General features: G+C 39.1%; 1 protein-coding gene across 1 annotated transcript in view; it reads left to right on the top strand.

Annotated features, from left to right (window-relative positions):
* The first annotated feature begins 207 nt into the window (after positions 1 to 207).
* Positions 208 to 16,266, top strand: part of LOC149220577 (uncharacterized) — a 529,656-nt gene continuing 513,597 nt past the window's right edge. Inside the window, exons 1-3 of the mRNA XM_089384824.1 lie at positions 208 to 1,081; positions 1,255 to 1,410; positions 8,408 to 8,500. Coding sequence (XP_089240950.1) covers positions 1,058 to 1,081; positions 1,255 to 1,410; positions 8,408 to 8,500 — 273 coding nt within the window. The 5' untranslated portion in view covers positions 208 to 1,057. The remainder of the gene's footprint in view (positions 1,082 to 1,254; positions 1,411 to 8,407; positions 8,501 to 16,266) is intronic.

The following is a 16,266-nucleotide window of genomic DNA, read 5'->3' as shown; positions in this document are numbered from 1 at the left end:
GCTCGACTCGAACAATATATCTTCCCAGTGCATTCCTATTCCTATTACTCTCGAAGCTAGTATGATTCCAACAATACAAAAGGAAAAATGAGAGTTTTACCCATACCAACACTTACAAAACATCACTTTCCAGGTTAACATTTGGGCTCCAACGATCTAGATATAACATCTAACCCTTGAGTGCCCATAAAATATCGGCTGCTCCTAAAGATGATCGACCTCATTCTCGAAGAAAAAGGTAAAAAACGCCTTTCCACATATGGATGACAAAATTGAGCCCTTGATTAATGGCTTCCAATTTTTCCAAACCTAGATCCTCATTAATTGCGGGGAGGGTCAGATTCCCGTGAACTGGCCAACCAAGCCGCGCTTAGCTAGCTGAAGAGCCCGCAATTTAGCTTGAGGAGTGGAAACTTCGACCTTGGGTATTTCTTCTAGCTTCTTCAGGATTCTGGTGGGCTTCACTTTCTGGTGCTTCGGGCCATTTGCTACTAGATGATTAAAGGCTTCAATGTCAGCTGACTGCGGGGGGCGGCAGAGCAGAGCCCCCCGAATTGGTAGCCACCGCGCTGTAAAATCCACGAACTTAAACCCTCAAAGCACAAGAGGTCTTAAAAATGGTTTTTAATATAAAATTATTTTATTTATGATGAAATCTTTATAAACATTACAATTTAAATTAAACAGATCTATAAATGTTATAAATGTTGGACCAAAACACCAATTACTTCCAGAAGTTCCAGAATTGAAATAAGTTGAAAAAGCTTCGTTTTCTTAACAACCACTCTTAGTCCCATTCATATGAAGTTCACCTGGTTGCAAACAACCACCCTTTAGTGCCATTCATATGAAGTTCACCTGGTTGCAAATATTCGAGAGAGTTGAAAATACACCGTTGTTTCCTTCCGCGTCCGTGACGATAAATTAAAACTAGCCACTATTGCATTTAGAAATGTCGCTGTTCGGACAAAGGAATTTCAGAGTGGAGCTTCAGTGAACAGAAATTTAAAGAACAATCATCCCGTGGTTTGACCGGAGCCTCCATTGTGTTCCTTCAATGTCTAGCTGGGTGGCTCGTAAGGTAAGCTGCTTATTTAAGATAGTTTGTTTCTTGTGATACAGCAACCGTGATTTTAAGAAGTCTTGTATTTGGATACAATGGGACTCCCTGTGAATTGAACCTGCGACTGTTTTTTTTTAAGTATCTAGGAGCTTTAATGCTCTACGAAATTGGGACATTGGCCGTTTGTGCAGGTCAAGCGAGATTTCAAAGTTCGGAAGAAGTCAAATACTGTGAGCAGCAACCTGCAGGAAATTTATTTGCGGGACGATATTCCTTGCGGCAGTGCTGTGTGCCGTAAATGTGTGCAGAGCTCGCCGCGCCTTCCTACGGATGTTTCTCATTACCTGGTGATTTTGCTTATTTCACTAAAGTTCAAGTTTTCGACAGGAATTCAGTGTTGAAATGGTTTCTGTAGGGTCAGTTTTGGGCAGAGGCTTTGATTTCCCTTAATATCATCAGTGACTGTCCGATTTAAGCTTTTCTTCTAGCCAACATGTGCCGTGGTAAAGAAATAGTAAATTTAAGTAAATTGCATTTTTCGGATTCTTCTCACAAGTTACAGCTGTCAGATAATCTGCGGGTCTCTTTGATGTGGCAGTGTATTTTGTAAAGTCAACCAATTTCAACAAAATATATTTGAAATATATCTTGAATTTACTTTGAGAACTCAGAGCGGAGAACCTTTTAACTGTGGATATGGATCGTTAATCAAAACACCAATCTGTGGTTTAGGCATGGCACCCATTGTCGTAAAATACAGAATGCAGAGATCTGCAACAGAAAATGGACATGTAATAAACCAGGGTCAAAACATAATCGGCAGGCAAAACATAACCAGCACAAGGAAACACGAATATCAATTAGAGAACATTGACATGGGTGGAGTAACCGAGACAAATAACTCTTACAGCAGAAACAATTTTCACTGCAAGTACAAAGAAAAATTCTGCCCGGGAAGGGCATCCCTTCTCACTCAGATTCAAACTTACCTGGAATGTCGGAGGGGCTTTTTTGGGTTTTTAAAATCATAATTGAAAATATTGTATTAAGAAGAGAACTCCAGATTGCGGGCTATCAATGTCCAGCTGTTCAAAATGCTCGATTCCATAACACAATTTTAACAAAAATACTATGCTATAAGTCCTAGAGGTATCGACTCAATAATAAAGTCCTACTAACAGACAAAATTGGACTTCCATACAGACCTAAACCTGATTTGGATAATGTTCTTCATCCTGAAATACCACAAGCTCCAGAATTGGGGCAACTACATTAAAATCAGGGATGAGAAAGCTAGAAATACTAACAGAATGAACTGTAGAAATGGAGAATAGGGTACCCTGAGCATTGGCTTGCTGCAATTCGTCAATTTGACTTCAGAGACTGCTAATCTTGTTTTCAGCCATCTGAATTTGCATTCTTTGTTCAATGAGGATATCCCTGGTTGAGCTAATTTCAGACATCAGTTGATTATATCATATCCATAACTGCAACATAACTTCCCGAAGGTCCTTAATATCTCGTTCCAAAAGGGAAGAACTTTTCTTTCTAATTACACTGTCTGTGAAAACCAGCCACCCTGAAACTAAAGGAAGATGCCCCCAGAGATGCACCACAAGCCTAGCGGCCAGAGCTCACAACCAACACTGAGAGGAGATGAGAACCATCAAATTTGTACAAGACCCAAAGCTACACAGGCATACAGTAGTGACCTAAACAATACCAATAGACCACCCCTGCAGAAAAATCCAGCTGCCAATATCATCGAAAGGAGACCGTAAAGGAACCCAAATAATATCCACAAACTAGCATGAAAAACATCAAACCCATAGACCATTTGTTGTAAGCAAAAAAAAATTCCAGCTATCGAGAGCATCTATGTCAATCCATGGAGGTTTTGGTAGCTGAACAATCTCAATCCATCCCTTAATTACTGCTCCCATGCAGGCAGACCCATTGATGGTAGTGTGTGACTACTCCATTGTGTCAAATCTGTCTTATCCTCCCATAAATTCCTTCGCTCAGCAGTGTACTAGACCAGAGCTTCCATTGCTAATTGACAGACCCCTCTGACATGTTTCATTATAGAGTTTGTGTGACCCAGCAAGTCAATTGGCCAAGGGAGTGCATATTTGACCTCCACCCTCCTGCCAACACAGATGTCCGTTGCAACTTGTCCACATATCATGGAATCAAGTGATAAGTCTTCCGATCAATTATAAGAAGAGTTCCAATTTGATATGAGGTTGCCCGTTTCGCTAATAAGTCCATTTTTGAATTTTTATGCCAAAGGACATGCATTACTTTGCTGTCCACCATAGAGTTCAGTTGAGTTCTGATTTTTAAAAAACTGATATTAAGCTTGAGGTTTGACGAAAAAGAGCCACAACAGAGATGACAAATTATAACATTGGAATCTCCTACTATGATCAACTTATGGATATGAAGTGAAATTGTCTGGAGTGTTGAAAATGGTAGCGAGAGAAGGTCTTCTCTGGCTTGTGCCTCAGCCAGAGAGAGACCATGAACAGTCTTCCTTTGACCATGGACGGGTTTGTGGAGACGGATGAGTTTGTGGAGATTGTAAACTCATGCATGGAGTTGGAGGAACACTTAAGCGGACTTTCAACAGTCAGTTCAAGTTTGGAAGATGACGAGTTGGAAAGCTTCAATCTTGATTGCGGCAAGGATGAGTTAGTCTAGCAGTTGACTTAGTTAACTAGTCAATTTCAACTCGTGTTCTAAATTTGTACTCGCCAGATTTAGCATGGATTGAATTGATAAAAGGAGGACGAAGGCACCATTGTAATCATTATTGTTGCATGAGTTTGTGTGCGAGAGCTTCTTGTTGAGAGTGTGTACCTTGGAGGAACCAATATGCAGAGCATAAAGAGACTTTCTTGCTGCCAGATTGCGCTAGGATTTAGGAGGCCCGTCCTAAATAATAGGGGCCAGACTGCACTAGGAAATAGGAGGAGATCAGCACAAGGAAAGAGGGCCAGGCAGGCCGCAAGGAAGTAGGAGCTGGGTTAAGAGTTTGCAAGGTGTTTTCAAGCTAGTTTAGCAGTGAGAACAGGAGTGTTTTCATAGTGAAACAGATAGCCTTGCAAGAGATCTAATTGCTCTAACTCTATCAATAAATTATACAGCAAAGAAGTGGGTTTTCCTAGTTGGGTTTCCCAAGAAAACTTGTCGTGTCTTTTGTGTGACTGTGTTTTTATCTCTGCATTTATATTCCTCTGCTTTTCAGGTAAAGAACTTTGTATCTTAGCGAAAGTAAATTTGGTTTCAGTATTGGCTGCCTCGTTTTCTGTTATTCACTAAGTTGTTGCAAAGTTCTATACCCCCTAAAGCAAGGCAGTAACCTTTGCCAGATTATCGGTGGTCTTTCCCAGGCTCCATAAAAAGGATAATTCTAGTTGCCCTCTGGAATGCACTAGCATCCCCCCATCCCCGGCATCTGCCACCCCTGCACATTGGACTTATTTTTCAGGGCACACTTTAATTTTTATTGTAATAATCAAACAATACACTATATACGTGCACACAATTATGCATAAAATTATCATATATGCTGCATTCGTAAATATCCCCTCCTCCATATTGCAAATATTAATAGAGACTTTGTAAAGGTTGTTTACTATCATATACATGCTGATTATGCAACATGTTCCATGGAGAAGGTAGGGAGACGAAGCAGCATGCACATTGATCTTCTAACCTATTATCTATTTTGCTAATATGAGAATTAGTATGTTTGTTAACATAATATGAGATTATTATATGGTAGCTACCATGAAAGTTTTCTTGAGTGCTGGAGAACTTATGTCTGACATTTATCCAATTCTGTCATTGGTCATTTTCCTATTATTGCTGGAAAAGTGAACGTAAATAACAAAACAAACGTTCAGATAAAGAGTAGAAGAGCCACTGCATGTAAAAGCCTTTTCATTTTCAGGAAACCACCGGATTTATAATAAGAACAAAGACCATCTTCCAAGTCTGACCATTGCTGAAAAAAGAAAAATGCAGCAAGCTGGAAAATGATTTACTTTGTGAATGTTTCATCATCTGAACACTTGACTAATACACTGCATTTACCTTTCACTTGTAAACTCTTTATGACTCTGTCAGTTACAATTCAAGAAACTTTTGAAGTACCCTACAAGAAACTTTCTGTATCACACACTAACATTACATAAAGCTATTTGTTACAAATATTTCTGAAAATGAAACTGCATCTTACAAAACTGCAGATTTAATTGTATTGCTATTTCAATACCCATCTCATTATAACTTCATTGCTGTATATGGAGATGTAACAATGAATAGGGCACTGAGTGGAGATTGGATTCAGAATTTTTACCTGTGGATTCAGATCCTTAAACTAAAACACCAAACTGGAGTGTTGGGAGAGGTACCCATGTCATTAGAACCTTATTCCTGTATATGGAGAATATCATGTCAAATCTGTTGAAATTTATCTTCTATATAAACTTCAGCAGAGTGCAGGCCAAAGCTTCTCTAAGACTTAGGTTAATTTGTAAGGAAGATTTTCATTATTTTCAACGGTTCTTTGAAAGGTATATGATCGAATTTATTATCAACAAAGTGCAGTGCAAAGCTTCTCCAAGACTAGGGTTAATTTATAAAGAAGATTCTGTGTAATTATTTGCAGCTCAAACTGCACCTCATGACATGTTTCTTGATTTGGAAGTGGAGCCGATTGTAGCTCAACTATTTTCCTAAAGAATCTGAGAATGCATTCCAGGAAAGTTTGAATTCTCCTTTAATCTATGTAGCTAGGGTGTGTGGATGCGGGCATTGGTATGCGTACACCGATGTTGAAATCTGGGTGTGGGGTATGTGTAGGGACACTGGACAGTGAGTCACTTACATATCTACATATTGTTAATTTATTAATTCTAGATTTGATTTTAATTCTTAGCAATCTTTTTATACCTTGAAAATATTTCCGCAATTACTGAATGTAAAACACACTGGGCTTTTTAACAGAAAATTAAATAGCGGAAGAACACATAGGAAATCTTTCACTTAGCAAATGACCCTTCAATTACTCTCCACTTTTATTATCTGAATAACGGGGGCTCCTTTATTGGGAAAATGGCTCACAAAGAAAATGCATTACAAAAGCAACTTCCTCAATAAATTGAGCAAGTATGCTAAGGAGATTTTGGATGACTCCTGCATGCTTGACACATAGTCAATATGGAAGTACCTGCCTGCTGCTATAGTCATCACCACTCCCTCTTAGCGAGGAAGGTATTTTGCACCACTCCTAGCTTATCTTTATAGAAGATAAACTTCCCTTTCACCAAGGGCTTGGTGTGAATATTTGCAACCTGCTCATCTATGGAGATATACTGAAGCTTCACTACTCCCCTATGGACTCTGTCTCTGATAAGGTGATATTTGATCTCAATATGGTTGGAGCTATCCTGGAACATTGGATTCTCTGAATCACTGCTGATCCCAAGTTAAAGCAACACTTTGAAGTGCTTTTCTTGTCCACTGCACTCCCAGCCCAATCTGAGTCTGTATACCCCTGCAGCTTCACTCCATCACCCCTGAAATATCTCAGCCCATACTCCACTGTAGCATGCAAGTACCTGAGCACATGCTTCGTTGAAATCCAATGCACTCACCTCGGTTCCACCATGAATTGGCTCAGGGTGTTCACAACAAAGCATACATCTAGCTTAGTGTTGACCAAATACCTCAAAGAACTAACCATATGCCTATACAAAGAGGGATGCACTAACTCCGAATTCGAAGCGCTCAACTTTTTCAAATTGGTTATTATATGTGTAGTCATAGGCCTACAGTCCACCATTTCAAACCTCCTTGGAATACTAATTGCATATTTCCCTTGCCCAAGGAAAATCTCGATTGACTGCTGCCACACCTTGAATCTCGCTTGATATGCCTTGACTTGGAAGACATGCTTGTGTGTTACGTGCTTGTTGGATCTCCTTGGTGTGAGCTAGGGTTTTCTTGGATTTCCTTAGCTAGGGTTTTGGAGAGCTTGAGGATTGTACAAGCCTTGTGATAAGGCTATGTTATGTACACGAACTTCATCTTGATGCATATTAAAGAAGTTTGCTGCCCAATACTTGGTCTTATTGCAGATTTGATTTTCAGCCATCTATATTTTTCATGGTTTGTAATTTCTAGCACTATATGCCTTGCTGATTTGACATAGGTTAAGGGTGAATGTGTTAAGTGATTTAACTTTATAATTGAAGAATATAAAGGAAGATTTACCATTGTATTTAAAGCTGCCATAAGTATTTTTGGATTCGTTATATGCATGATAAGATTGCCCAAGAGGGCCAAAACAAACTGAAAAACATTGGTATCCTGTATCTTGAATTGCCTAGTGAATTGGGTTATTAAGGATTGAAATATTGTCTGCTATTGCTGTTATCTTGTTCATATTTCATAACAGCCTTAAGGCTGAAAATTCACAGGGTTAAGATATGGAAAATCTAAGTTTGATATGAAAAATGACATGGACCCCGAAGCCACAAGTTCCCTTTCTCCTGGCAAAGGGGACTAAAAATTTGATGAAACCAACAGACTTAACCATATATTTCAACCTTCAAACGGATCTGGTGAGTAATTGACCAAGTTGATCTCCATTGCCTCCCCACCTCTTCAAATTGAATTGAATTGAATTTTATGTGAAGGTAACGTATCAGTGTTATGGTTGAATTTAGTGTACATGCTGAAAAGAGAGGTTTAAAAATTGGGCCCGTAGTTCTTTGATTATCAGGCGTTGTTTGTACCTGTTCCGCAGATGATTACATATTCCTTTCTTTTTGTCACGAGCCCATTTTCATAATTCGTGAACCTTACATGCACAAGGCTTAGCCCTATAACTCTATTTCCACTAGATCTTAAACACTCTTACATGTACTAACATGCCTGACTTATAGTAGATCTGTTCTTCTTTTCATCTTTTGAAGTTATTGTCTTTGGCTTTCAACATTTAGTAAGGAATATAACTTGCAAACTTGAGAGCTATTTATGAATACTGTAAACTAGATTCTCGTGGTAATAGAAGACACTTCAATTTGATATTTTCAAAGATTTTACTTCCATTTGGGCTTTAATTATTTTTGTTAGATCTCTGCATGTTATGATGAACATGGAAGAAGAATATGAATGACGAGGACTTACCAAAATGTCATTCAATAATATAAACACTGGGTGCAATGGTGTATAGAATTTTACAATTAAAAAAATCCCAATATTCTGTGCATTTCATTGAGTTATCACAAGCAACAGATTTTCATTTTAACTATGTCGACTTTTGTTCAGATCCCAGATGCAAATGCATTGCTCAAGTTCTGGGAAGTTTTAGACCTTCCTCAGGTCACTGCAGTAATATATCTGGCTTCTGTCATAAGAGAGGTATGCACCAAGACTTACACTTGAAAAACTTTTAAGGTTGGAAAATTCAGATGAAAGCACTTATATCACTAACAAATCTGATAATTTATCCCTATTTCTGAATGCTGGGAATAATGCAAGGCATTTACAAGAATATTTGAAAGGATTATGATTAAAATGTCAATAACCGTCATCACCTCCTGATTTTATGCGAGTTAATGCTTTTTCTTCCTTACCATTTAAAGAGGGAAAAACTGTGCATGGCAATGTGGGTAAACCTGCAGGGTATGTGTTGTCTCTCTATTGCATTAATTGATAAGCAAGGATCACTTATTTGAATACAAATTAAGGATACAATACAAAGTAATTTAAGATCTCATACTACATTCATTCTTATTGATAGCAAGTTGTTTAAGAAGATACATTTTTTGTAGGAATTTAGAAAGCACAAATTCACATAGACTGATCTGTAATGGATCTGTTAAGACAAAATGTTCCTATGAGGGCTTTGTTGGTGGTGGATGACCCCATAGGAGAAATTTTCTCCTAGATTTGTCTTTAACCAGCAGCCCCTCGACAACGTGAGCTCTACCCCCTATTATTATGACCATCAACCTCGTTCCTAGGGCCCCTATGAGTGCCCCCATATCATTAAGGAACCCATGAATGCCCCAACCCTTGGTGGGCAATGAACTGCCCCATCTTAAGGGGGTAATCACTGCTATATCTTACACATCATGCTCTCATCCTCTAGAGCCCTGAGCAGTAAAATAAAGAAAAATCAATAAAAAACAAAAACATATGAAGTGTGCAACAACAAAGGCCGGGGTAACTCATGCATCCACGCATGCTCCCTCCTTACATTCATATACCTAACATATGGGCTCTCCTCATCATAAGTACCCTTGTACCATGGCATGTGGCTTGAAGCCCTCCCTTTGTCCCCATTCTGTTCCATCATTATTTCACATGACACTTGCCATTTGAAACCACCTAATAAGGTCCTTCATTAACCACTCCTACCTAGGAAGGTAACACTATTACATGTTCAAAGCCCCAAATTTGAAAGGGAAACCCACTATGAAGTCTCATTTCTGCCCTTGATTAACAAGGTTATTCACTCAATTTCACTAATGAATCATTGTATTTGAAGGTGAGGAGACGTGTTGGATCTTATACATGATTGCATGTGGGTTTTCATCTTAGACTTGGCCTCCCTATACGGGATCCAAGCCCTTTAGAGGATCACAATGGCATTTGTAGGGTGAGCGTGGAGAGCCATGGGCCTCCATTCATGCAAAGCATTGATTGCCACCCCATGGGCTTCTTCAACACCATCATTTGCTTGTTCATGCCCCAATTATTCGAGATGATGATACACTTGGACCAGGATGCCCCAATTGGCTACACATTGCACCTAACACTTGGTAGCTGATCCAATGCCCAAAGGAGGTTGTGTCTTTCCTAGGGAGACATGGGAGGGCATGTGTCATCTTCTAGCCCTCATTGATGGAGCATCAACTTGATTTTGAGCCATTCGGAGACCCAATAGACCCATTTTGGAGCCCCAAACCCACAATAGGGTCTCAGAGATGTTTTGCAACATAAGGAGGGTATCACCCTCATCATCATAAATTTTGAGGCCCTCTCCCACATTTCTAGCACAAGAGGCGTCAACGCTACCTCTTTAGGCCTCCATGCATGCATGACGTTAGCCTTGCGTGGGCTTAGGAGAGAGATTAATTTAATTTTTAAAGTTATCATGTTTGTCTTGTAACCATGGGTGGGTTATTTAGCACATTGGACTTGTTAGAGGGGCTTTATTATTTGTAATATGACATTATAGATCTTGTATAAATAGATGAGACCTAGTCTCATCTCAAATCATCACACTTGGGATTTTTGCATACCTCATTAGAGGATTCAGACCTGCAATTTGGAGAGGATTTTGGATGCTTATGGATGAATTTTGATGTTTGGATCATTTTTGCTATCTTTTTGGAGCCTCTAATGTCTTGTTGATGGATGGATATACTTCACATTGTCTTGTAAGTGCTCTTTATGATGTATTTCTGATTTTCGCTAATGTCTAATGCATGGAATATTGTCTCATGATGAAATTTGTGCCCTAGTTATTGAATATTGTTCTAGAATTGTAATCTTGAGAAATTTTGCATGTGTTACTCATTGATAATGTGAAAAGAATGTTCCTAGTGGATAATGATCATATTTAATCCATGAAACTCCATTAACTAAGATCAAAGAGGGTAAATGCTTGAAGGGGTAGTTAGGGCTTCCTCTTTAGGCCTCCTTGAAGGACAATTTGGTCAAATCAAAGTTCCCATGACTCCAACCTCCCAATGGTCTAGGCACTAGTCTTGTCCCTTGGTGGTCACCCTTAAATTTTATCCTTAAATTCTCTTTCTTTTCTTCGTCCCTTTAAGGATAAGGAGGCTCATCTAGGGCTTGGTGTGAATTCTATTAGAGGAGGAATTTTTGAGTTTGGCTTAGATAGAAATCTTCCTTTCCGTTTCCTCTAAAGGTTGGAATTCCTCTTTTCGAGAGGACCAAAATTGACCTAAAGATCATCAAATTTGGACAAGCAGAAATGTGTTTTTGAATTTATGCCCTCACATGTGTAAATTGTCAAGGTCGGCCACATCATCATGTAGGTTCATGAAGCCCAAGAGACATGTCACTTCACCCTCAAAGACTTGTATAAATATAAGTGACCTCCAACCTCATTTGGCACCTCACTTACACATCTTCTCTCTCCTTCTCTCATTGGTTCATACAACTATTGGGCATATCTTTTCTCTCACACGTGTGGCAAGGAGGATGAATTTCAGGATAGAAGTACAGGGCCGAAAATTTCAGAATTCTCCTGCAATTTGACTAGCATTGACCTGTGTTGAGTTTGACTTTCTGGGCAGAATTTGAGTTCGATCTTTTGGGCAGTTTTCTGTTTGGGTAGGCCGTACTCTCTGGCATAGAAATCGAGGAAGTCTGGGCACTTTGACTGTAGACCAATTGCAGACTTTGACTGCAGGCCTCTTCCATGCGTTGACTAGGTTTGATTGCTCAAAAGTGGACTGTTTTGATTGCTGTTTGACTAGCTAAGGAGGTCGAGTTTGACTGCCTTTGACCGAGCTTCAAAGGGGTTTTTTTAGCTGTTGCGTTGACCATCTTTGGCTTTCTGGTTAGGGCTGAATTTGACTGCAGTTGACTACATATTTAAGTCTTGACTTTGATTTGGCAAGTCAATTTTGACATTTTGTACTCTCTCTCTCTCAACGGAACATTTGATATAATAATAAGAAGAATTGATCGAAGGGTTTTCCCCATCTTCGAGTTTTTCTCTGGCATTTGCCGAATCTGATGTTCCCTTGTCTTGGCTTGTCTTCTGCATTTTGTTATTCATGTTCTATTTACAGTTACTGTTAATGTGATTGCTTTTGGAAAACTAAATTGGAAATTGCTACTAAAGGAATATTGAAGTAATTGTGCTAAGCATAGAACATACCATTGCTAACTAAAATTAACAACCCTAGAAGCTAATCCTTCAACTTATGGATTCTTTGAAGGTAATCTCTTTAATACTCGGTGAAGTAGATCATTCATTGTTTTTTCTCTCTCTTACCTTGGCCTTGGATGCATATATATATCATGTCAAATTTCAACCCTAGGTCTCGTGTAGTTTCTTTTTTAAGGGGTTTTTGATGGAAAGTCTTAATAGCTCCTCCCAAAGGTTGCACTTTTGTTGAACCTGTCCATTGAATGAGCCACTTTACCTCACTTCAAGCCTATCATAGAGACATTTATCACAAGTGAGTAACACTGAGACTCCTCCCGTCGGTGAAAATCCAAAAAGAGTAGGGGACTTAGGCTGTGGTGACCTTGGGCCTTTGTCCCAAGTGTTGTTGTGCCCTCTAGCTTTTGCCTCTTTACCTAAGTCACCTGACACGGGGATTCGGGATTCGTGGTGTCGGATTCGGACACGTTGACCCCCCAGAACAGGACACGTAGGATTCGTTATATATTATTTTATTAAAATATATATATATATATATATATATATATTAAAAATTAGATATTTCTTACACAAATTTTAATTAATGATACAAATTTATTGATTTCAAACATAGATCTTCATCTATAGCATGCATAGTACATACAAAATTCTCATACATGTCAGTGGTACTAGTCACGTAAATCATGATTCATAATTCATAACTGAAAGACAACTTACAACTACAAGATAGTAAGATAAACACATTGACAACACATTTCTGTTTAAAGCAAAGTGATAAATATCTCAAGGCATTGAAATCTAATATTGGTGGAGAGTACAACACTAATGAGATTGACTCATTTTGCAGAGAGCATGGTATCAAGTGGAAATTCATAATCTATGCCGGAGCAAAATGTGATTGTGGAGGCATTAGGTTGATTTTGTTTATGTTTCTAATCAATGACCTGGGATAAAGGGAATTAAATTACCCCAGATTTTGCAATGTGGGGCAAGCCTCAATAGCATGTTATTTCACATAAAAGTTGTAAACCATACACACGCTGCAACTTTGTGCATAGTTGCGCCCAGAAAAGATATGGAAACAAGAAAACCAAGTCCAATCAAAGAGAATGTGAAACATTCTATTGAAAATATGGATGATACATGTAGAAAAGGAAAAATAGAAACCACCATTAATGACTTACAAATAAAACGGCTATCTTGTGATCCTATAGTTGAAAGATTCCTCAATCAAAACTTCTCGTTCAAATAACTTACTTGATTGACATCATCATGAACAAAACCTTAATAAGTACATCCTGAATATTTACTCAAATCCGACTTCCACTATACATTTAGGATTTCCAGTATACATCTAACCGTGTTACACTATATCTTGCTAGAAATAAAGGGAATGCAACCAGCAAATATCTTCCAAAAGATGGTCCAGACAAACACAGGTCACTTTTCCGCCAAACGAATCCTGTACACGCTGTCAAAAATCGGGACACGTTGGTGAATTTCATGACACGCTTGGGATTCGACGTGTCTTGATAGGATTCGACATGTCATGTTTTTTGGACACGTTTTTCGGGCGAATCGTGTCCGACACGCCGGATTTGGACACGTGGCCCCTATATAACGAATCTGGTTACTTAGCTCTTTACAAGGCCTGCTAGTTTGTGTAGCAACAAGCCCAATGATCTGAAACTATACAAGGGTGTTCCTAACATGTTTTCAAGGTGCACAACTAGTTTTAGGGTAAATTTTGGCCTCCTTAGAACCTATTTGGCTGATCTGAAAAATCATTGACTCCATACTCCTAAGGGATAAGGGAATAGTCCAATTGGTTGGTGATCATTTACCTTTCTTATTCATTATTCGCTCTCCTTTAAAATTCGACTCCTTTAAGGCTAAGGTAGTAAACTAGGGCGGTTTGTTGAAGGTTCCATGAGCTTGGACCTTGCAAGTTTACCTTGTCATCAGGTCTCTATTATCAGTCTGAAGACTCTCCTCATTATGTCATCACTGTAAGGAGGCATAGGTGCGGTCAACATCATGATATTGCTGAGACAGGAGGCAACTAGAAGTGTGACCCCTTCACAAGGGTACTCCAAGAACTTGTTTTGTATTAGGGCAAACATAGCTGGTTTTAGGGCCCAAATTAGTTTCTTCCCCTCTAACTGGTGTACTTTGGAAAGGAGTGCATCCAGTTCTTCAAGTTTAAAAAGAACTTTTATCGTGACCCTCATGTGTTTCCAATCAGCCCCAAGTTTAAAGATTTTGTGTCCCAAATCATGTTCTTTCTGTGGTTGCTCTTGTTGTAGCAAAGTAAGTATCCCTTTGGAAAATGATAGGTTGATTGTTGCTGCTAGTTTATTAAGGGAGTTTATGAAGGTTTCATCCATGCTTTAGTCTAATGATGGTAACAATACCTTCCTTGTGACATTTGACTCATACACAAATTATGAGCATTGATGACATACTTGACTCAATAAATATACCCTCTCACTCAGTCATTTGCAACTTCTTCTAAGATTCAGGCCATACACCTAGCTGCCAACATATAGACACCAAACAGCTAAGCCACTCTTGACACATTACAGCAGTATAAAATACATAGCAGCTCTTAAGATTTCTGTGATATAAGGGACTAGGCATGCTAGCATTCAGACATGACAAAAATTACAAGGCTGGTTCATGAGGTATATTTTAATGCACTGCTATCATAAGTAATTCTACCCCCTTTCACCCCAAGAAATAATGCTCAGATTTGGACAAGAATCTTAATAATGTGACCAAGCTCTGGCACAACCTATGTATTGGAAAACAATAATTTGGGCAATAATTTCCCAAAATATAAACACTGCCGGAGCATATGAACTTTGAAGTAATTGAACCTGAGTTGAATATGCCGCTTGTTGTCTGTTGCCTGCAGTGATGAGAATAAAGGCTATCCCAAGTCACTAAATCAGCATACAGCAGTGACACTCCTCCAAGAATACAGTCCTTCTAATACCATAGAAGAGCCGTAGCCTGATATGTCTCTTTTCCTCCAGCACAAGCTAAATTTGTTTGTCACTCGACCTCTAGCAAATAACTGCTACTGTAATTTGATCCCACTGATCAGATAGGAAATTTAGGTCTGCTGATTAATCGAACACCAAAAGACTGTACTTAGCCTTCTGAATAATGATTTGAACCTCTGGAAGTTTGCAATGGAATTTTACCCTCAGAAAAGATGCAATCTGTTCCTAACTCTTCTAGCAATTCGAGGGTGTGACTTGGCTGCACTGTGTTGGGCTTGATTCCAGCAAATACCCAAGCTTTTCAGCCAATACTCCGATCTGGGACTTGATTTGAAGATGCTTTGAAACCAACTTGTCTCCTCTGGATGAGCTGCTACAGGAAATTCCCATAACAGTTTGCAGATGCTGTGTTGTAGGTGTCTCTAATATATTTTCTCTAATAATCACAGAAGTCTGAACTAGAATATACCAGCAAGTAATAGGAGAACAATAACTGTAGATGAGTATTATAACATTAAAAAGGACCCCCAACATTGCCCTGAAGCTTTACAAGGATAATGTATATGATATAATCGGCTTCAGAACACAGGAATATACATGAAATGCCTTCAGTATACCCACAGTTGCATGGCCTTCTCCAACAGGAATATGTCACCAATGTATCATCTGTAGCTATCAAAATTCCACGTACAGGTGCAACAATACTTTGCTCAACAAGAACGATCTCAGAAAGTCCCTATGCCACCATTTTTCTCACTCGCACAGTCCTCAAGAGCTCCTTTATCTGCATTTGACTCACACCAACAACACACAGGAGTATGCCCCCCACAACAACAAACTCAGCCACCTAAGAAGTTTGTGTGTGGAAGTAGAGGATCCGTCCTCCTTTCTTCAATCAATTCGGTTCCTTTTTTTGGACAGCGGTTGAGCAATTTCAGCCTTTATACTTCTGGAAGTCACACAGACCGCTTGGCATAAAAGAGTTTGGTGACCCCTGTAATTCCCTTGCAATAAATATACCCGTTCTCTGAGGAATTGGAACCCAGTGTAATTCAGCTTCCTTGCTGGGAAGAGATCGAACCTTCAGCCTCCAGAAATTTAATTCGTTCCTCCTTGAAAATGCACATGGTCTGCAACAAGGGGATGGATTCCAGCCTTAACCAATTAATTGCAAATTGATTCGATCTCCCTGCTTGGCTTAACAAACTTTAGCGCCCAAGCTGGGGCAATTTTGATCTTTGTAACAG

This window comes from Pinus tabuliformis, chromosome Q (genome assembly GCF_031772625.1).
Source record: "Pinus tabuliformis cultivar Carrire ecotype Pingquan chromosome Q, CPIR1, whole genome shotgun sequence".
Lineage (NCBI taxonomy): Eukaryota > Viridiplantae > Streptophyta > Pinopsida > Pinales > Pinaceae > Pinus > Pinus tabuliformis.
The sequence above is the reverse complement of the archived record's forward strand: the minus strand, read 5'-3'. Positions and strand labels throughout refer to the sequence as shown.